At 38.2% G+C, this 23,443-nt stretch overlaps 1 protein-coding gene across 15 annotated transcripts in view; it reads left to right on the top strand.

The window, feature by feature from the left end:
* Nucleotides 1-23,443, top strand: part of adgrl3.1 (adhesion G protein-coupled receptor L3.1) — a 1,314,450-nt gene that overhangs the window by 352,436 nt on the left and 938,571 nt on the right. For all 15 annotated transcript variants that reach the window (XM_039751107.1, XM_039751111.1, XM_039751112.1 and 12 more), the window contains exons 4-5: nucleotides 463-572; nucleotides 14,627-14,641. In XM_039751107.1, the coding sequence (XP_039607041.1) occupies nucleotides 463-572; nucleotides 14,627-14,641 (125 nt within the window). The remainder of the gene's footprint in view (nucleotides 1-462; nucleotides 573-14,626; nucleotides 14,642-23,443) is intronic.

A 23,443-nucleotide genomic window follows, 5' to 3' on the forward strand; every position in this document is an offset into this window, starting at 1 on the left:
ACAGCGTTATCTATGTAAATACTCTACACTCTGTAGTAAAATAAGGCTAATATGGCACAGAAACAAATTTGAAAAAGCTAAAGGAGCTGCAATACTTTTTTTTTATGCATAATTTACAGTATATTTTTTAAATGAATGAATAAATGTTTTCTTTTTATACGTAATTTACTACCAAACTTGAAATGTTCATGTTTTATAGTATAAGCATGTTAGAGGCTTAAATATGAATGCAAATTAGTTTAATACTTTTTAATAGCTCATACAGAGTGAATTGGAATATTTTGTGGAAACTGAAAATCAATGCTGTGGAACCCCTTGAACCCAATATTCGTACTACAGTTGTTTTATGTTTTGTGTTATACAGTATATACAGTATATAATTAATAACAAATATGTATGTATATATATGTATGTGTATATATATATATATATTTTTTTAATTATTTTTTTTTTTCTTTACAGATGCAATAATAGAACCCAGTGTGCCGTGGTGGCTGGACCAGACGTCTTCCCAGACCCATGTCCTGGAACTTACAAGTACCTTGAAGTTCAATATGAATGCGTTCCATATAGTATGTATTCTTTAATTATACATAGTATTTAGCTTTGAAAACTGAAAAAATGCCCATAAACTCAAAATTGTTCAATTTTCATAAAAAAGTTATAGGTAAACATTATATATTAACACAGAAACAGGTTTTTGAACAATTGTAAATATACAGGTGTAAGCCAAATAGAAGTACCAGATTTTAAACGTTTATTCTACAAAAACGCTATAAGATAAAATACTTTTCATTATGACACAAGAAAGGGTATACAAAACAGATTTTTTTCACTGTGTTTTAAAAATGATGTCTTCAAGGTGATGGCCATCATTAGCAATACACTATGCAAGATAATTTCTGAACGCTTGCATGACCCATTTGGCCATTTTAAGGGAAATAGCTGCGATTTCATGACAAATAGCGTCCTTGAGGGCTTCAAGGTTTTGAGGTCGGTGTGTGTATACTGTTGACTTGAGATAGCCCCACATGAAGAAATTGCACAGAGCGAAATCATACGAACGTGAAGTCCACCGGACATTGCCGTGCAGCAAGATCAGTTTCTCTAGAAAGATCTTCTGAAAAACTTGAGCTGTTGCTCCATCCTGTTGAAACCAGGCATCCACCACATTAATTTCTTCCAGTTGGGGCCCCAACAAGGTCTCTAGCATTTCAATGTAACATTCTGATGTGACAGTGACCATTGCTCACCTCCCTCAAAAAAATAAAACAGTTTGCAGAATATTCACACTCAACTCTCTACGGCTCTCCCAGTCTCTCTCAGTTAGTTCCTGCACTACTATCATTTTGTTTGGATGGAAATTAAGGTCTTCATGCAAAATCCTCCTTAAAGACCTGTTGGAAATGCCTAAGGCAGAAGCATGTTTGCAAACTGAATGTCTAGGAGACTGCAAAATTGATTCCCTTACAGCTTGGATGTGTTCAGGTGTTTGTACAGTCCGAGGATGGCCTGGAGATTTTCTTTTCTATGTTGTACCCGTCTGTCTAAATTTAGCTGTCCACTGAAGAATTATTTTTCGATTTGGGATATCACCTTTAGGAGGAATGCTGAAATGTGTTTGGAAGGCGCATTGCGTAGTGATAATGGATTTGTTGTTTTTGAAGAACGCTTTGACAGCGAAAGCACAGTGTGCACTGGACCAAGGCATGTTGCTGACTGAAAACTACAAGAGATCGCCTATTATAGGACCCCCAAACCCACTCAGCTGCCTCTGTCTCACGCAATTACCTCGAGAAATGTGGTACTTCATTTTGGCTCTCCCTACATATATTTTTTTAATTTTAATAATGTTATCTATTTTTCTATATGGAGCAATAGCATGGAGTTGTTTAATTTTGCCATGGCTCAGAATAACTTTCTATAATGCTCCATTATTCATAAATGTTTACAAGTTTTTGTCAATTGAGAAATTCTTAAAGACATTTGTAAACTTAATAGTGATCTTTTCTTTAATGATGACCAATTGTATTAGTGAGGTGGTTTTGACATCTAATAATAATAGATTTTATTCATATAACACAATGAAACAATAAAATCATCTCAAGGTATTTCCCAGTAAAAACTAGCATAAATGCTGTTTGAGAGAAGAGTGAAACCAGATTCAAAAACAATTTTTAAAATATAACCTAATATTTTTAAACCCTCGTAATCCAATTCGTAGTTGTGGGGGTTCAAAGTCTGCAGTATCCTGGCAAAAGCTAGGCCAAAACATGAAGCAGCCAAGGGAAGACTCCTAGTTCATTATATTGTCTACTCATGCACAAAGCCAAACTCCTACTCACATTGCCAATTTAAAATCACAAATTAACATAATGTATATGTGTTTAGGGGTTTGGGAGAAAAATGTGAGTACCTAGACAAAAACCCACAAATTATGAAGAGAAATTACCAACTCTATAAAAACCGCCAGATGTAGGATTCATATTCAGGATGCTGGATTAGTGATGCAGCAGCATTAGCCATTGTGCTATTTTATCTCCCAATAAATAAATAAATGAATAAATAAACGGGTGCATATTATTCTCTAAAAACTGCCAAATCTTCTTCTTCTTTTTCTTTTGTCTGCTCCTGTTAGTGGTTGCCACAGCAGATCATCTTTTTCCATATCTTCTTGTCCTCTACATCTTGCTCTGTTACACCCATCACCTGCATACCCTCTCTCACCACATCTGTAAAACTTCTCCTAGGCTTTCCTCTTTTCCTCGAAATGCTCTGTGATAAAGAATGATTTCTGAATCGCACTATTCCAGCTCCCATCACTTCTTAAACCTGTGGTAACTTTTAAACTTCAGCTGCAGCAAGCAAATGGCAGTTGGTTTTCTTCCTCATTCTCATTTTCAAAATCTTCTTCAACATGCTCATTTTGGGTGCATCAGTCAATACACAGTATAACATGACTCTATAAATTCCTCCCAGTGCATGTTTTGCTTGTCTCAAATGGCTGCTGTACAGACAGTGTGACGATGCGGGTTCGCGTCATGCTTCCATCCACCTTTCGGGAGCTCTTGAACACGACACCGTCAGTAATGTCACCGATGAGCTGGACAGATAGGCACAACCAATAAAGCAAGGGGATGGTGCAAAAAGTGGCAAGTACTTTTATTTAAAATCAACAAACAAAAACAAAGTGTCCAAATGAAATAAAGTGCAGTGTATCAAAGTCATTAAATAAATAATCCATTAAAATGAGTTAAAAACATGGAGGTTAAAATACGTTAGAAAATAAATCCTTTAAAAACGACAAGGTTAAAACAATGGCTGGAAGCTCACCATTAAAACAAAGCCTGGTGCCTTTCTACTGGTGACTCCCCTACTTTTCCCATCCAGGCTATGCACCAGGGGAGTAACCCTACCTGCAGCTGACTTTCTTCACTCGACTGGTCTGGTGGCCTTTCGATCCCTGGCTTTGTTCAGCCCCTGCCAGACTGAAACTTGGCTTCCCCCAACAGCCAGGATGCTCATGCTGGGGATTCCACTCCAAATGTCCGACTCCCACTGTCTTTGCTGCGGCGAGCCAACCTTCTCCCGGTCACTCTTGCTCCAAAAAAGTGCTCAGCAGGAGCAACCACTACCGTCGGTTGCTGGCCAAACACCCCACTCAGGCTTGCCTCTCCCAGCTGCTTGCATACCTACGCGTCTGCGCGTGCTTGCTCACTCGCTTGCTCTCTCTCACACACTGATTTCCTCCCTCCTTCACTTCCAGCTGTCTTCTTCCTTGACCTCTATTTCTTTCTTTTTTCTCTTCTCCTTCCTTTTTTTCCCTAGCCGCCTTGCCATGCTTCTTCTATTCATTACGGGGAGTTGGATCAGCAGCTCCCGGCGCCAATTACAGATGCGGACGACTCCTGACCTGTGCACTTAAGCAAGGACTGTCTGCATCACGAATCACACCGGGAACCACTTCGGCCACACAACCATGCCCCCTCTCTAAGCCGCGAGTGTGCCGATTATTTATTTAAAAAGTGGCCTTTTTGACTTCAGCTGTGGATCCACTACACCACAGACAGGCATTGTTTAAAGCACCAGGTGACATTTAATGTCAATAGCCACATTTTTAAACAGTTAAATTAATTTAGTGTTGCATGATGTTCCTATACTACACCTACAGCAATGAAATGGTGTTTTATTTTGGAAGAGTTTTGGGGTGGCCCTATACAAAAACATTTAACCTTTTCTTCTCTTTTGAAATTTCAAGCATTTGTGCAATTTAATGAGTAACATCATTTTTATTTTTTGTGCACATTTGCAAAATAGCGAAAAAAATTACAGCCATAATGCATGCTAGTTTAGGGAGTGGCAGATACTGTATAATACTAAGCGCTTCACCGGTCTTCTTCACTCTACCATTTAAACAGCTCCCTGTATAATTGTTATATATTTTCATTATTTTACTTAAAAATGTAAGTTTTTTTTGTGGCACTATGCCCCCAAAGTGTACTGAAAGTTCTTTGAGCTCTAAGCATACAAAGTCAATGATGCTGCTTCATCAGAAAATAAAGATATTAGATAAGGTTTGTGCTGGAATGTCAGCAGCCCCTGTAAGCCATGACAAGCTGCCTAGAGACATGAAGACTGCTGATTCTATTATCAACTGCAGCCTCAGGGTTAAATGTCAACTTGCCTCTGCTTTGCTCCCATACTCTGAGACCCTTAAGGATATCAAGCAGCACACAAACCAGATGTCACTAGATTATTTCGAGCCGGTGCATCCTTCACATTCTCCAATGCCATCCACTAGCCATGAAGGACAGAGTGTCAGAGGTGAGGTTGACACCTCACCAGTCTCAGCATTTTCTGACATCAGCAACTATTTTATCGAGATGTTAGCACAAACGTTTGCAGGGATTCTAGGGATTGACTAGAGAGAAAACATGTTTGCATGTTACCTCTTTATTTTTTGTACTGAGTTTTGTAGAGGTGTGTAAAATTAGTGATGCAAGAACATTAGAAGATTAGAACAATGCAGATGAGAACAGACCATTCAGCCCAGAAAAGCTCGCCAGTCCTAAACAGTTAATTCTTCTTAAAAAACATTAAGTCTAGTTTTAAAAGATCCTAATGTCCAACTGTCTACCACATTACTTGGTAGCTTTTTCCAAGTGTCTATGGTTCTCTTTGTAAAGAAAAACATCCGATTGGTTGTGTGAAATTTACCCTTAACAAGTTTCCAACTGTGTCTCTATGTTCTTCATGAACTTATTTTAAAGTAAGTCTTGATCCATTGTACTAATTCCCTTCATAGTTTTAAACAATGTAGTCATGTCTCCTTTTAATCTTCTTTTGTTTAAACTGAAACGGCTCAGCTCTTTTACTCTTTCTTCATAATTAATCCCTTGTACCCCTGGCCCTGGAAACAGCCTAGTCACTCTTCTCTAGACTTTTTTTAGTGCTGCTATGTACCTTTTGTAGCCTGGAGACTAAAACTGTACATGGTACTCCAGATAATGCCTCACCAGTGCGTTATAAAGCTTGATCTCTAGGATGTTATAAAGTGTTATAATTTGAGAACATTTTTGTATGTCTTTAATTTGTAATGTTATAGTGTCAAGAAGCTGGCCTGGTGGGATTCTGTGCAAAACATTTGTTAAGCCATCCCCCTAAAGAAGGCAGTGAACGTCCTAGCTGGCAGGGATAGGCTACAACTAAACAAAACAACTGAGGAATGGGTCGTACCTCAGTGCATTCATTAACGAATGGCTCAAGAAGGGAAAGTAGACTTAATCTATCAGTCATTGGAATTTGATTTTGGCTGAAATAGGATTGGATGCTGTTATGGTGTATAAAATCTGTACATTTTGGTTTCCATTATATTTTGTTCAAGACAAGACAACAGATGAAATTAACAAATTAAAGCAGGTTTTCTTCCCTTACACCTTACTTTTATAACACTTGTTCATAGCTTCATGCTAATTTGGTTTTATAGCCTGGGAAAGGATGCTGAGTTGATACCTTAGGCTATTGATGGATGGACATCTGGAACAACAATTTGCTTTATGGCTTAGGACAGGAAGAACTAGTATTTCTCCGAGTACATCAAAGGTTTTGTTGTGTGGGAAAACAGACAGTGAATTAATTCATCAATCATTTGGACAGCCAGCCAATCAGGTGCATGTGTTTTGAAACCAAGGCTTGACAATTCATAATAAATATGCCTTGGTTTGGAAAGAAGAGGAGAGAAGCAAAGGGAGAAGAAAGAGAAGCAAAGGGAGAAGAAGAGAGAAGAAGAGGAACGGACGAAGACGGCCCTGGTCGTCAGAAAGGCATCATGAACACCGACTGCTAAATCAAACGCCTCCCTGGGACATTCATCCTTGTCATCTGTAACTTTTTCGTAAGCTTTTTCTAAAGACTATATATATTCAGACTTTCCTATCACTACCTATTTTCTAGTATTCTTTGTTCTTGTGGTATTATTATTATTCTTGTAATAAATACCATGCTGCTTTTAACTTTCAATGCTTTGTCTTAATGTCTAGAGTGATTGAAGTAATCAGTTAGATTTCTTTGAGCACCTGGTGACAGCCGGATTTTTGCCATTATTTCCGTGCTGCGAGGTTTATATGGCTGAGAGTGAAGAGCTATACTCAACAGAAGGGACAGATACGATAAAGAAGGTATTCTTGGCTGATGAATGGCCTATAGTCAAGAGTGCTGAGTCTTTGTATGTTTAAATGTATTCTTGTAGACCAAAAGTAATATTTAGGTCTGAGATATCACTAAAACATCTTATTGTTGTTCGTGCCGAAAATAAGTAAGTCTCTTGAAGTGCTGAATGACAGGCTGTTATTCCTATAGCACTTGTGTGGTTTAAAGTGCTAAGGGTTAATCAGCGTGTGTGTGTCATTCATGGAGCACTGTTGTGGTTAGGGTCTGTGTGTGTGTTTATCTGTGTGTGTGTGTGTTCATCTTAAAGTGCAACAGTAGACCAACCCGATAACGAACTTGACGAGAACCCTTACCCTTGAGGAAACAGGTAAAAGGGCAAGTGGAGGGAAATACCACGATAATACATTTTGGCGCTGCGAGCAGGGTTAACGGAGTAATCATGTGTTGCATTTTGTGTGTTTGGTTTCATTTTTCAAAGACAGGGATGGATCGTCCACAGGCGGCAAATATGCTGTAATCGCATGCTGGCATACAGCCGGCACATGTCAGCGTGCATCAACAGCATTTGTAAAGTTTTTTAGGTATACGGTAGAATCAGCTGTTACAGCTGTGTTTTCTCCGCTAAAAACGGAGGCAGCAGCCACAACTTTAACTGCAACGGGTGTAGAGAGTGAAGAATCGCAGGCCGTTGCGCTAGTCAAAGACGCAGAGAAGCCGTCTCTGCATAAAGTGGAGGCAAAGGCGGCTAAAATAGAAAACATACACTTGTCTGCTGGTCAGACAGGTTATGTATTGTTAATTATTATAAAGCAGTTAGTTGTGGAGGCAAGACAGATGAGAAATAGATGGCCAAAAAGTCGCAAGCAGCTAGCAGTACACTTAGAAATGTATAAAGAGAATGCCACACAGATTAAGCAACGATCGCTCAGTGTTAAAGTGTGTGCTTTGATTTGGGGTCTTTTGACCCTGAGAAACAGGAGATAAATGCAGGATTACTTAGTTTGTCACAGATCGCTGCACTCTCATATTTGCTTGCTGATAAGAGAGCCGCTTTGTTGAAAGGCAAGAATACTCAGCTGTTACGCTGCACACCGGAGACCAGTTTATAGCAGAGCAGATTGCTGATGGGACAGGAGGCAGTCATTCAAGTATGCTGGTTGTTGTGCAGGAGAAACAGGCAGAGGTGTTTTATGATAGCGAGGCGAGCGGCTTGCAGCAACAGAGATCAGCGGGGGAGGAGCAGTTGTCAGGTCTCAGCGAGGGGTGGAAAGAAAACCCCCTGAGGCCAGTGTTTTAAAGATGGTCCCCTGCAAATGAGATAAGCGGAGTGAGAGTGTAGATCTACACAAACTGACCCTTGTTTTAAGGAAAAGCACGTTTTTTAACTTTGATTTACATTTAACACTGAAGTAGCATCGATCCTGATAACTTTAAAGGTGAACAGCTGTTACAGGCTATAGGGCAGTGGAACATCCAGCAACAGCAGTAGAAATTAAGCTAGTTATTAGTAACACACCTTTCAAAGCCCATGTTGATTAATGCTGCTTAGAAAACAAAATTTACTGTATATTGGAGAGGCAGAGTATTAGTATTACAAGCAGCACATTCATATTGGGGAATAAGAAAATGGAAAGCAGTGGCTTACCATCCAGTTTCTGGCATGTAGAACAAAGGGTGAAAAATGTAGCTAGTGAGCTGAGTTGAAAGCTGTTGCTTTGATAGTAAGAAGGACATACAGAAAGGCCTGTTGTGATTCACACTAACAGCTGGGTAGTTTTTAGGGTCTTTGTTACATGATCACCAAAGCAGGAAGAAAGACAGGTGTCACATATTTGTTAAGTCTGTCTGGTAGGTAAAGAGCTCTAGGAGTTATTGTGGAGCAGGGACAGAAGGCAGACATTTTAATAAAATATGTGAGCACTCTCTTTCTCTCAATTAGAAATTAATATTATTTCATTCACTCTGGTTGTGGACAAAGTATGGCAAGTTGCAGCACTATTAATAATTACACCTGATAACAAGGTCTGGATTAATAGTCTAGGAAGAACATCATCCAGAAAATGAGAAACAGTGGCTGCTAGAAAAAGGACAAAAGACTTGATTTGACTGAAAGCCAGAAAAAAACTGTTTTGCATCCATTTCTACGGACTTTTTTTAGTACCAGAATGAATTGTTTATGTTTGGACTGAATTTGTGTGCGACAAAGTTTTTATACTAGGACCTGAAGCAAGCATCAGAATTCTGCTGAAAGAGGCCAAAGGACTGCATCATCATCACCACCATTGTCGAGCACTGGACTGAGGAAAAGACACCTGGACACTGAGAGATAAAAGCTAAGTGTTCTCTTCCATAAGCACATAACATGGGATGTACTGCATGCAGAGGGAAGCTGGTTTCTAAGGGCAAGACAGGATAGTTTAGGACACATTTGTAGGGATTTCATAGGACCCAAAGGGAGAACAATGATCAAGACAATCAAGAAGACTATGAGGGAATCACTTTGTCCAAAAGGCCTAGACAGATAGGTTATGCCTTATTTTGCATTTGTTTTAATTTTTCGTAGCCTGTATATTGATGTGTATAGCCCACTAGGCTAAACTAGGTGATTTAAAGTGATGTCCATTCTGGGGTGGGTTAAATGTCAATATAGTGTCTTGTGTTTTAATGGTCACTTTGAAACAGGCTATTTTCCTCCACCTTTTGAGGCCCATTAGTTGGGTGTCATAGATATTCTGTGCTTTGTGGGTGATGGAAAGGTGTAAAGGGGCATGAGTGTAAGACCAGTGGTGGAAAAGCAGTAAAGAAGCTTGCAATGTGCTAAGTGAGTACAAAGAGGGGGATAAATGGAGTGCTGGATGCCCTAAAGACTATAATCTTAGTCACTTAGAGGCAAGAAGCTGCACTGCAGGGAGCTGCACAACAGTATCTGTGACTGTGGAAGTGATGCTCAGCAGAGAGGCAGCTAACATTCCTCTGGTGGTCCTCCAAAGAGTTGTGCTCAGGGTGCACTTTAACATTTGCTACATTTGAAGGGGTGGCAATGGCATTTGAGTTCTGTAATTCCACCAGGCTGGTCCCACTCTAACTACAGCTGAGCTAACCACCACGCCACAAACCACCTCACACCTGGTGTGCCTTTTATGGCTACCATAGTTAGGAACTGGGGGAAGTGCATGTCTCAGAGGAAACCATAAAACCAGGAATATAACATAAGGAAATGGACATTAAAGCTAAATTAATTAGATACATTTCAGCTTTGAATTCTAAACTAGAATTTTAGATTTGCAGTTTTGTTAATGTAATTATTTAGTGAGTAAATTGGTCCAATAATGTGTGCTACAAAAAACAAAGTAAAGAAAGCGTGAACAAAATTTAGAACAAAATAGGGCAACTAAATTTAGAAAAGTTTTGGGCCTTTTGACAAACTGGTATCCTACATTGTATAAGATATTAAAGTTCAGAACCGTAAAGTTTATCATAGAAAATTCATATGACACTATGGAAATGTAATATAATGTACAATGCAGGAGGTCATAGTTAATTTTTAGTTTTGAATGGGAAAGTGATCACATTAGAGAAGGACACTAAGAGTTGAAGGAGGCATTTCATATGAACACCAAGTAGTGGAATAAGCCAAATATATTTTTAGTGCTCAAGGAGGGAACAGGAGAGGGTGTCCACCTGTTGGGTGCATCTTCCAGTGGTGATCTGTTGGATGGAAAGACACTTGATGCCCCATACAGGATGTCCCAATTTATTCTGGCCAGAATTGGTGGCAGTCGGATCTCTCTACTGATTGAATAAATTGAGCAGGGGAAATTACTTTGGTTTATTTGATAGTTGAGATGAAGGCCTCATCTGAGGAAACGTGTTCCTTCCTAAGACCAAGTATTTAGTTATCAGATGCAAAGACATTATAAAAACATTTCTGTTGTTTGTATAGAATTGTAGCTTAGATAGATGGACTTGTGTTTAGGGGTCCAGGGGTGGAGTAAATAGTTAAAATTGTTTAGGTGAAACACAGTAATGTGGCAGACATTAATTTAGAATTGACACAACACTTGAACTTAGAATAGGTGTTTAAGATTTAGGCAATCCAGCTTCCATCTTGCATACAGCATCTTTGGCATTTGAAGAAATAAAGACAAGAGCTGCAGAAGTAACAGAACACAGGAATTACTAGAGTCAACTAGCCAAAGATTCAGAATCAGCTTATGGAATCATTATGAAATGACAATGGCAAATTTTGGGGTATATCTGATGGGATCCTAGTGTAAGAACTGCATCTGCTGATGAAATTTTTCTTTTTCTGCTAATTGTAGGAGCTGTGAAGTACTTCAAATGTCCTTGGTGAGCCAAATCTGCTTGAGGGACTGAGTACTTGGGCAGTAGGAGGCGACTGGAAGGGCGTGGGAACACACTACCAACCCGGACGGCCAAGGGTTTGAAGGACTCACAGTTCATCTTTAGTTTGTCTGACCAAAATAGGGTGGAGTGTTATGGTGTATAAAATCTGTACATTTTGGTTTCCATTATATTTTGTTCAAGACAAGACAACAGATGAAATTAACAAATTAAAGCAGGTTTTCTTCCCTTACACCTTACTTTTATAACACTTGTTCATAGCTTCATGCTAATTTGGTTTTATAGCCTGGGAAAGGATGCTGAGTTGATACCTTAGGCTATTGATGGATGGACATCTGGAACAACAATTTGCTTTATGGCTTAGGACAGGAAGAACTAGTATTTCTCCGAGTACATCAAAGGTTTTGTTGTGTGGGAAAACAGACAGTGAATTAATTCATCAATCATTTGGACAGCCAGCCAATCAGGTGCATGTGTTTTGAAACCAAGGCTTGACAATTCATAATAAATATGCCTTGGTTTGGAAAGAAGAGGAGAGAAGCAAAGGGAGAAGAAAGAGAAGCAAAGGGAGAAGAAGAGAGAAGAAGAGGAACGGACGAAGACGGCCCTGGTCGTCAGAAAGGCATCATGAACACCGACTGCTAAATCAAACGCCTCCTGGGACATTCATCCTTGTCATCTGTAACTTTTTCGTAAGCTTTTTCTAAAGACTATATATATTCAGACTTTCCTATCACTACCTATTTTCTAGTATTCTTTGTTCTTGTGGTATTATTATTATTCTTGTAATAAATACCATGCTGCTTTTAACTTTCAATGCTTTGTCTTAATGTCTAGAGTGATTGAAGTAATAAGTTAGATTTCTTTGAGCACCTGGTGACAGCCGGATTTTGCCATTATTTCCGTGCTGCGAGGTTTATATGGCTGAGAGTGAAGAGCTATACTCAACAGAAGGGACAGATACGATAAAGAAGGTATTCTTGGCTGATGAATGGCCTATAGTCAAGAGTGCTGAGTCTTTGTATGTTTAAATGTATTCTTGTAGACCAAAAGTAATATTTAGGTCTGAGATATCACTAAAACATCTTATTGTTGTTCGTGCGAAAATAAGTAAGTCTCTTGAAGTGCTGAATGACAGGCTGTTATTCCTATAGCACTTGTGTGGTTTAAAGTGCTAAGGGTTAATCAGCGTGTGTGTGTCATTCATGGAGCACTGTTGTGGTTAGGGTCTGTGTGTGTGTTTATCTATGTGTGTGTGTGTTCATCTTAAAGTGCAACAGTAGACCAACCCGATAACGAACTTGACGAGAACCCTTACCCTTGAGGAAACAGGTAAAAGGGCAAGTGGAGGGAAATACCACGATAATACAGATGCTTACACACATTGGTATACCAAAAGAAACCACCAGTATAAGACAAGGGTCACCCTCCTCATCAGTCTCTTCTCTCTTCTCCCCTCTCTTTCACATCATCTGGCCATAAAGAGACATTTCACCAGCTATATTGAGCTAGGCATGTGCCCTGTTTTAATACTCCATTCAAAGACCACGTTGTAGCAAAGACAAATTTAGACTGAAGATATGCTAAAAACTGCATATGCACACAAGATGCACTAATACTTAGGCAATTTTGTTATTGCCTTTTTCTAGCAACATTACACTTACCAAAGTTGAAATTGACTGTACTTTTATTCCCATACCCAGATTCCATGTTATATAGATCTGTACATATGTCGTTCACCTTGTTCAACAACTCTTGTTTTCTTATCCTTACAATGACCTAGCCTAGAAGGAAAGATAGCACTTGCAGTTTGGCTTACAGGTTTTGTCTGCATCCAGAAGTGACTGCATTTGTACTTGATGTCTTCTAATTATTCATTTATACCCTCAGGCAGCAGGATAGAGCAAATGCTAAATGCAAGTAAGAGTACAATTTTATTCAGCCATTATAGACTTAACATTCTTAATATACCAGAAGGAAGAAGCAAAAAAAAAGGTAAGTGGGTGTGGAAATATCAATTCATACAACATGGCTACTTCAGCAGCTGTCATAGATGATGCTGGCCAACACACTCAATGTATATGGCATTCAGTTTCTTAAGGTCACATTTTTGTGGTTCTTTCTGCTTCTCTTTCTTCCCTGGCTTACACACGGTTTTGTGCATCTGAACTTCGTTGTGTGTACACACATTTCCACTTTTGTCCATACACCATATTTTAGTGTGAATTCTTCACACGACCTTATACATGAGGCCCCTAGTGAAAAGACCATACATCCATCCATTTTCCAACCCGCTGAATCCGAACACAGGGTCACGGGGGTCTGCTGGAGCCAATCCCAGCCAACACAGGGCACAAGGCAGGGACCAATCCCGGGCAGGGTGCCAACACACCACAGGACACACACAAACACACCCACACACCAAGCACACACTAGGGCCAATTTAGAATTGCCAATCCACCTAACCTGCATGTCTTTGGACTGTGGGAGGAAACCGGAGTGCCCGGAGGAAACCCACGCAGACACGGGAGAACATGCAAACTCCACGCAGGGAGGACCCGGGAAGCGAACCCGGGTCTCCTAACTGCGAGAAAAGACCAAGGATGCCACAAAAATTATTGGGGTGTCAAAAAGACAACCACATTTGTTCATGCGGAAAGAAGGGAAAAAACTAGTGCCTTTGTCATTCAAAGTACAGAGGCTTTTTTAACAGCATAAAGGTATAGTACTTCAGGTTAAAAAATGATGCCTCCTTCTGATTAAACTCCAGTTTTTATAGTGTCAAAGGTGGAAAGGGTGGAGCCTTCTCCTGGCATTGTGGGCAGGGCTAGGCACCAACCTCAGTTGTCTTCTCGAAACTGTGGTGGAGCGAGAAGAAATATTTAGCACCAGCACCCATTTTCGTCCCAAGTTGATATTACTTACCTTCTCACAGCCTGGAAGGTGCTTCCAGCAGGCATGCTTAACAGTATTTACATACATATATACTGTGTATATATATATATATATATATATATATATATATATATATATATATATATATATATATATATACTGTATATATATATATATACATACACACATGCACACACAGATGTGCATTACAGATTTACCTTACAAATCCATAAAAGACATGGACTTCTTACAGTTAGACCAATTTTATTTTGTTTCAAGAGTATGTGAGAGCCAGCAGGAAAAAAAAAAAATATATATATATATATTCTAAACCGAAAAGTAGATAATACACACCATTTTAAAAATGTCAGCTTTTCTTAATTTAATGACCAAAGAAAAATAATGTTACATATTTGTTCATTTTTAATAAAAACTTAAAATGACAAAATGGATGTATTATTTTTACAATGAAAAATGAGCAAAACAAATTATTCAGTGAATTTGTTGCAGAAGAGCACACTTCTTTTTCCCACTGCAATTTATTGTACTTTATAATAATTAATTACTTTTGATCTGGAAAATCCAGTAAAAAATATACTAAGTGTAATGATATTAATAAAAAGTTTGCAGTGTAAATGCAATATTAATCTATTTTCTATTTTCACTTTTCTTTTTGTGCTTCAAATGTCTTCAACAGAAGTTGAACAAAAAGGTAACTATACACTTTATATATGTATGTATATTTATACGTATGTCTGATATATTAAGAAAACAATATTTTGACATTTCTCCTGTTTTTTTAATTGTATCCTTTAATTTTGATATATATTGAGACTAATTATGTAAAAATGCTGTATTATACTCTGCAAATTTTAAGATCTATAAAAATGTTTTCAGAAATCACAAAATATGCAAAAATAATATTTAAATGTCCACTTGAATGTCTTAAATATACAAATTTCAATTTAAGACATTATAACATATTTTAATTTTTTAATATATATTTTTAATACTTATGTTTTTAATAAGTGTAGTCTTAAGTTTACACTAAAAAATATATATAATTTACAGGAATAGATTTTGTAAAAGCTCAAACAGAATGGATGGTCATTTAATCCATCCATTACCTTTGGTTAGAAAAATATTTTGTTTGTTTTTTATTGTGTTGTGTCATTTTTTTTGTGCTATCTCTTTTTTTTATATGCTACTTACTCATTTCAAATACCTTTAACTTTTTTAATTACATTGCAGTGAATCAGTAAGACACCTGTTAAACGTTCCTTGCTACATTTTTTTAAAATCAAATCCAACATCCTCTGCTCTCTTATCTGGAAAGCAATACAATCAGAAAATAAAAAAAAAATGAAGAAATCACTCAAAGATACTGAGGGGGCTTGCAGCGATTGAGAAATGCTTAAATAATATGAACAACTGTAATAAATGTCTACGACTCTCTACAAAGATTTTAGAAAGTTCCTCATAAAATAAATTAGATTTTTAGTAATTTTAAATAAAATACAAAGTCTCTTCTCAAATGCATTATGACAGATGGGCTAGATGAGTTGATATGTTAGCAGTGTATATTATATTGCAAATTACTCTGAATTGTAACTTTAGATTAGGTGCTACCTATAATGCATCTATTAGTTGCAGCTGTTATTTAGTGACATTAATAAGGGCTTCTTGTGATTTGAATAGCACTTACAAACCATTGGTAGTTATTTATCTCTGTGCAATGTAAAATACTAAACTAACTTCACCTTGGAGACAATTGGTTGTGAATCATTGATTAATGGTTAATAAGACCAAATCAGTTTTTGTTATTTACAAGGAATTTTGCTACCATTATCACATACTCTTAAAATGCCACACTACACATAGATGAATAACCACTTTATTGATAATTTTTGTTATTAAAACAAAAAGATGCTTTTGTTAAGAACGATAACATAAAAGTATGTAACTAATAGATCCCTGATGATAGTACTCACACCTGGAGCCTTCATCCAGGTACATTTGTTATAGTCTGATGCAAGGGAAATGCATGTGATATACAATTTTGAGTTGAATCAACAATGTTTCACACAAATGAATGAGAAATGTATTTTACTGATAGCTGACACTTTTTAATTATCTGAAATTCTCAATGGAGTGTAACTGTGGTCTGCAGTGTGATAGTGGTCTGCATTATGTAAGACATCTGCCACGTACCACCCACAGCATTACGGCATACCCACAACATCAGTCACAGAATGGCCACTGTAAAATACTCACATCACAGCATTTTTATGACATCTTGGCATGCTTACAACATAATGACATGCCGACGCCTGCTGCAAGAATGAATTGACATAAAAGGCAGCATTGCTGAAGCGACACCCACTGTAGGAATTACTGCAATTTATGTTATTTGAGAAAATCATAAATGTCTTCCAGTCTTAGATGTATGCCATGAATGTTTCTGAAACCTTGCAGGTAAATAATACTGTTACTGTCTTGAAAGATTGTTAAATAAGTTTTTTCCTCACGTGTTACATTATAATAAAAGTACCAAACCATATTAGCATTCCGTGTTTTAAGCAGAAGTACTTCATTAGAACAATAATGTTAAGAAACACCATTACTTTCTTGATATACACTCCAATACATGGAAGTTATAAGTAGAGATTTCCAATTAATAAACTTATATCATGGGGCAGCAAAGTGGTTTAGTGATGAGAGACCATAACAAGGAGATAGAGGATCATGTCCTCAGTTCTCACAGTGTAGAGTTTGTGTGTTTTCCTCATGTCTGTCTGGGTTTCTTCTGGGTGCTTCGGTTTTCTCCCACAGCCCAAAGACAAGGTTGGATGAATTGGAGATGCTAAATTAGTCTGTGTGTGTTCACTCAGTGATGGACTGGTGCCCTGAGCATGTTTATTTGCTGCCCAGTGGTAAATACATTGTGGGATCGTCTTCAGGCACCTTGCAGCCCTTGCCTGGATAAGCAAGTTAGGAAATGCATGTGTGGATATAGCATTAACTACATTTTTTTCAACAATGCCCAGTCAGAAATATATACACATGTACAAGAACATATGTACAAAGAGATTTGTTTAGAAATGTATTTTGCCCTCCAACAAGCAAAACTTACACATGTTAAACAATGTCAAAGTCAATGTATTTATAGAGGACATTTAAAACAACATCAGCAATGCTGTAGCCAAAGTGTTTTACATAGAATATACAATAAAAATAAAATAAAATTAAATACAATAAAATATTACAACCAATAGTAAATTGAAACAAACCACTGACTATGATGATATAATTACTAGTATCACTGAAGACCATGGAAAGCTATAGAATAAAAATGCCTTCATTCTAGTTTTAAGCAGATCAGTTGATGGTGCATCCTTAATGGAGAATGGTAAAGAATTCAACAGATGAGGTGCAAAGGCTGCAACAGCTCTGTCACCCTTAGTTTTACACTTAGTACAAGTGACACAAGAGACAACTGACCAGTAGATCTAAGCTCTGGCTGGCGTATAACACATAATTTAGATAAATAGATAGAAGCATACAAGCCACAGGGGATGCACAAACCAGTGTGTTTCTTCGTGCCGGTCCCAAGCCCGGATAAATGGGGAGGGTTACGTCAGGAAGGGCATCTGGTGTAAAATTTTGCCAAATCAATATGTGAACAACAATACAAATTTCCATACCGGATCGGTCGAGCCCCTGGTTAACAACGACCGCCACCAGTACTGTTAGCCAACAGGGTGCTGGCGGAAATTGGGCTACTGTTGGCCGAAGAAGAAGAAGGAGAAGAAGAGGGTGGAGACATGTCCGGAGGCAGGAGGAGAGGAGGAGAGTAAAGAGAGTGGAACTGAGGGTAGGAAATGTGAATGTTGGCAGTATGACTGGTAAGGGGAAAGAGTTAGCAGATATGATGTAGAGAAGGAAGGTTGATATATTGTGCGTGCAAGAGACTAAATGGAAGGGGAGTAAGGCCAGGTGGATTAGAGGTGGATTCAAATTGTTATTTCATGGTGTGGATGGGAGGAGAAATGGGGTAGGAGTTATTCTGAAGGAACAGTATGTCAAGAGTGTTTTGGAGGTGAAAAGAGTGTCAGGAAAAGTAATGATCATGAAGCTGGAAATTGGAGGTGTGATGAGGAATGTTGTTAATGCATATGCCATGCAAGTTGGGTGCGCAATGGTTGAGAAAGAAGATTTTTGGAGTGAGCTGGATGAAGTGATGAAGAGTGTATCTAAGGGACAGAAAGCATTGATTGGAGTGGATTTCAATGTGCATGTTGGTGAAGGGAACAGTGGAAACGAGGAGGTGATAGGTAGGTATGGTGTCAAGGAGGGGAATGAAGAAGGTCAGAAGATAGTGGATTTTGCCAAAAAGATGGACATGGCTGTGGTGAATATGTATTTTAAGAAGAGGGAGGAATATAGGTTTACGTACAAGAGTGGAGGAAGAAGCACACAGGTAGATTACATCCTATGCAGAAGAGTTGATCTGAAGGAGATTGAAGACTGCAAAGTGGTGGCAATGGAAAGTGTAGTTAAGCATCATAGGATGGTGGTCTGTAGGATGACACTGGAGATCAAGAAGAGGAAGAGAGTGAGGGTAGAGCCAAGGATCAAATGGTGGAAGTTGAAAAAGGAAGACTGCAAGGTTGAGTTTAGGGAGGAGGTGCGACAGGCACTGGGTGGCAGTGAAAAGTCACCAGACAGCTGGGAAACTACAGCAGATGTAGTATGGGTGAGAGCAAGAAGGGTGCTTGGCGTGACATCTGGAAAGAGGAAGGAGGAAAAGGAAACCTGGTGGTGGAATGAGGAAATACAGGAGAGTATACAGAGGAAGAGGATGGCAAAGAAGAAATGGGATAGTCATAAAAATACAGAAAGTAGACAAGAGTACAAGGAGATAAGGCACAAGCTGAAGAGAGAGGTGGCGAAGGCTAAAGAAAAGGTGCATGATGAGTTGTATGTGAGACTGGACACTAAGGAGGGAGAAAAGGACCTGTAACAATTAACTAGACAGAGGAACTGGGCTGGGAAAGATGTGCAGCAGGTTAGGGTGATGAAGGATAAAGATGGAAACGTACTCACAAGCGAAGAGAGTGTGTTGAGCAGACGGAAAGAGTACTTTAAGAGACTGATGAATGAAGAGAATGAGAGAGAGAAGAGGTTGGATGATGTGGAGATAGTGAATCAGGAAGTGCAACGGATTAGCAAGGAGGAAGTAAGGACAGCTATGAAGAAGATGAAGAATGTAAAGGCTGTTGGTCCAAATGACATACCTATGGAAGCATGGAGGTGTTTAGGAGAGATGGCAGTGGAGTTTTTAACCAGATTAATGGATTCTTGGAAAGTGAGAGAATGCCTGAGGAGTGGAGAAGAAGTGTACTGGTGCCGATATTTTTTTTTTTTTTATTTATTAATTTTATTACAATCAATACATAGCAATCAAGTTTTACACAAAAAAAAAAAGAATTATGCTAAGAACAGATCGATCCCCACCCTTGAGAGAGAGAGCAAGCCAAACGGTGTAAAATTTAAGGCTTTTAAAAATACCTAAATCAACAAATTCTCTGTGCTTTATAAAATCATTTCAAAATATTACTGATTAGATCCTGCCATGTTTTGAAAAAGTCTGCACAGATCCTCTAACTGAGTATTTGATTTTTTCCAATTTTAAATAATATAACACATCAGTTTCCCACTGACTTAAAAGAGGAGAGTTTGGGTTCTTCCAGTTTATCAGAATAAGTCTGCGTGCCAACAGTGTAGTGAATGCAATCACAGTTTGTTTGTCTTTCTCCACTTTAAGACCCTCTGGAAGAACCCCAAACACAGCTGTTAATGGGTTAGGAGGGATTGTGAGTCCAAGACTGTCTGAGAGGTAATTAAAAATTTTTGTCCAGAATAATGTTAATTTGGAGCAGGCCCAGAACATGTGACCTAGTGAGGCTGGGGCTTGGTTGCAACGTTCGCAGGTTGGATCATGCCCTGGAAACATTTTGGAGAGTTTTAGTCGAGACAGATGTGCTCGATATATAATTTTGAGTTGTATAATTGTATGCTTTGCATATGGAGCTTGAGTGAATTCTCTGCATTGCTACTTTCCACTCCTTTTCTGATATATTAATTGAGAGGTCATTTTCCCAGTGTCCTCTTGGATCTTTGAAAGGAAGGGATTGTAAAAGGATTTTATATATTGTAGAGATGGAGTCTAACTCCTTGAAATTGAGCAATAATTTTTCCAGCGTGGATGAGGGTGCAAGATGAGGAAAATCTGGAAGGTTCTGTTTAACAAAGTTCCTGATTTGAAGATAGTGAAAGAAATTTGTAGCTGGAATGTTAAATTTGGAATGTAATTGTTCATAGGATGCAAAGACGTTGTCTATATAAAGATCTCTAAGCAAGTTAATTCCAAATTTTTCCAGATATTAAAACTGCATATGTTTGTGAGGGTTGAAAGAGGTGGTTCTTTGCAGGTGCCACAGAAAGAAGCTTCTCCGTCTTAAAATGCTTTCTACATTGGTTCCAGATTCTAAGTGAGTGGAGCACAATTGGGTTATTAGTGTATTGCCGATAACGTGTGTTTATTGGAGCACAAAGCAAGGAATACAAAGAAGTACTGCAGGATTTTACTTCTATTGCGGTCCATGCCTGTGTATGTTCTTCTATTTGTGTCCAGGTTCTTATCGACTGTATATTTGCCGCCCAGTAATAAAACTGGAAGTTAGGTAGAGCCATGCCGCCTTCTGCCTTTTGTCTTTGTAGGGTCGCTCTTTTGATGCGTGGATGTTTAGAATTCCAAATAAATGAGGTTATTGTTGAATCTAATTGCTTAAAGAACGATTTATTAATGTATATTGGTATGTTTTGAAATAAAAAGGAGCTTAGGAAGAATATTCATCTTAACAGTGTTAATTCTTCCAGCTAGTGTGAGATGAAGGGTTGACCATCTATGCAAGTCTTGTTTAATTTTTTCCATACAGACGACGAAATTTTGTTGATAAAGAGCTTTATGTTTACTTGTGATGTTTACCCCGAGGTATTTAAACTGTTCTGCAATGATAAAAGGAAGGGTGTCTAATCTAATATTATATGCTTGCGAATTCACCGGAAAGAGTACACTTTTATTCAGATTAATTCTGAGACCAGAGAGCTTTTGAAATTCTGTGAGTGCTGCTAAGACTGCAGGCACAGAATTTTCTGGGTCCGATATATACAGTACCATGTCATCTGCATATAATGAGATTTTCTGTTCCAGTCCTTCTCTGCTAATCCCCTTTATCTGATCAGTATTTCGACAATGTATTGCCAGTGGTTCAATGGCAATTGCAAACAGCAGTGGTGACAAAGGGCATCCTTGTCTTGTGCCACGCTCTAGTTTAAAGTAGTCTGAGCAAATGTTATTGATGCAAACTGAAGCTTCTGGGTTAGTATACAGTAATTTAATCCATGCACAAATGTTCGGCCAAACCCAAACTTCTCCAAAATAGTAAAAGGTATTTCCATTCAATCATGTCGAATGCTTTTTCTGCATCCAATGATAATAATATTTCTGGGGTGTTTGATTTAGTTGGTGAGTATATTACATTAAACAGGCGTCAAGATTTGAAGATAAGTGTCGGCCCCTAATAAATCCAGTTTGGTCTTGTGATATTATTGAGGGGAGCACTTTCTCCATCCTTCTAGCTATGATTTTAGAGAGTATTTTAACGTCGTTATTCAGAAGTGAAATTGGTCTGTATGATGCACATTGTAATAAGTCCTTATTTTGTTTTGGAAAGACAGTGATTAGTGCTTGGCGAAAGGTTTGTGGAAGAGATTGGTTATCTCTGGCTTCTGTAAATGTTGCTAATAGGAGGGAGCTAGCTGAGCGGAGAATTTCTTGTAAAACTCTGCAGGGTAGCCATCAGGGCCTGCTGCTTTTCCACCTTGGAGTGACTTTATAGCATCCAGTAATTCTGATAATGACAGAGGTTTATCGAGCTCCTCCACACTAATAGCGCCAATTTGTGGTATCTGTAATTTATCCAGAAATGCATTAGATTGTATATTGTCTTCTTTAAACTCAGTAGTATATAGGGATTTATAGTAGTCTCTAAAAGTGTACATTATATTTTTGTGTTCGATGATTTTATCTCCATTCGTGTTAGTAATTACCGAGATTGCGCTATGCACTTCTTGCTTGTGAATTTGTTGCGCTAAAAGCTTATTAGCTTTCTCCATGTTCATAATAATGATGTCTGGATTTGTAAATTAGTTGTTCGGTTTCTTTAGTTGTCAAGAGGTTTAATTCTGAATGTAGAGCCTGCCTCCTCTTATGTAGAGTCTCGCTTGGTAGTCTGGCATGTTCTTCATCTATTTTAGTAATTTCGCTTTTATCTCTGCTACTTTCTTCGCTCGGATTTATTTCTGTGGGAAAGATATGAGATAATCTGTCCTCTTAAGAAGGCCTTAAGAGTTTCCCAGAGTATTCCTGCAGAGATCTCAGGGATGTATTTGTCTCTAGAAAGAATTCAATTTGTTTGGATATAAATTCAGTACAATTCTCGTCAGCTAATAGAAGCGGATTGAGACGCCATCTGCGGGTGAGTGTATGGGGCTTAGTAATTTCAGCTCCAAGATCATCGGAGCATGGTCTGAAATAACAATAGCATCGTATTTACAAGATTTAATCTTAGGCAAGAAGTTATTATCTATAAAGAAGTAATCAATCCTTGAGTAGCAATGATGTACTGGTGAGTAGAAAGAATATGTTCTTGAATTTGGGTTTAAAACCTCCAGGGATCTGATAAGTTGTGATCAGTTATAAACTTTGTAATTATCTTTGCGGTGTTAGTTGCCGCTCCCCTGTGGAGGAAGTCTTATCTAAAAGTGGATTTAGAACACAATTAAAGTCCCCAGCCATTATAAGTTTATGAGTGTTCAGATTGGGAATGGATGCAAATAAATTTTGTATAAATTCCTTATCATCAACATTAGGTGCATAAACATTTATCAAAATCATTTTACAGTTAGATAAGTCTCCCATGACCATCACATATCTCCCTTCAGGATCCAATACTACATCTGATGCTACAAATGGTACTGTTCTATGTATGAGAATTCCCACCCCTCTAGTTTTCTTTGTAAAACTAGAATGGAACATTTGGCCAGTCCAGTCTTTTGCAGCCGGAACTGATCCTTACTTAGTAAGTGGGTTTCCTGTAAAAATACTATTTTAGCATTTAGACCTGTTAGGTGAGAAAGTACTTTCTTTCTCTTTAATTCGTGATTCAGGCCTTTAACATTCCAGCTTACGGTTAACTGTCCCATCATGGAGACACTGATTCTGAGTTTTTGGTGTCATATTATAGTCTTAACTGGAAGTGAAATAGTTTAGGTCTTAATTTCCTATTCCCCCAAGAGTTGTTGCCATGCAGCTTATTATTACGTTGATAGTTATAATTATAAAGATTGAGATGATAGATTAGATATAGATCAAGCCTGCTCTCTTTCT

Source organism: Polypterus senegalus, chromosome 4, assembly GCF_016835505.1.
Source record: "Polypterus senegalus isolate Bchr_013 chromosome 4, ASM1683550v1, whole genome shotgun sequence".
Classification (NCBI taxonomy): Eukaryota; Metazoa; Chordata; class Cladistia; order Polypteriformes; family Polypteridae; genus Polypterus; species Polypterus senegalus.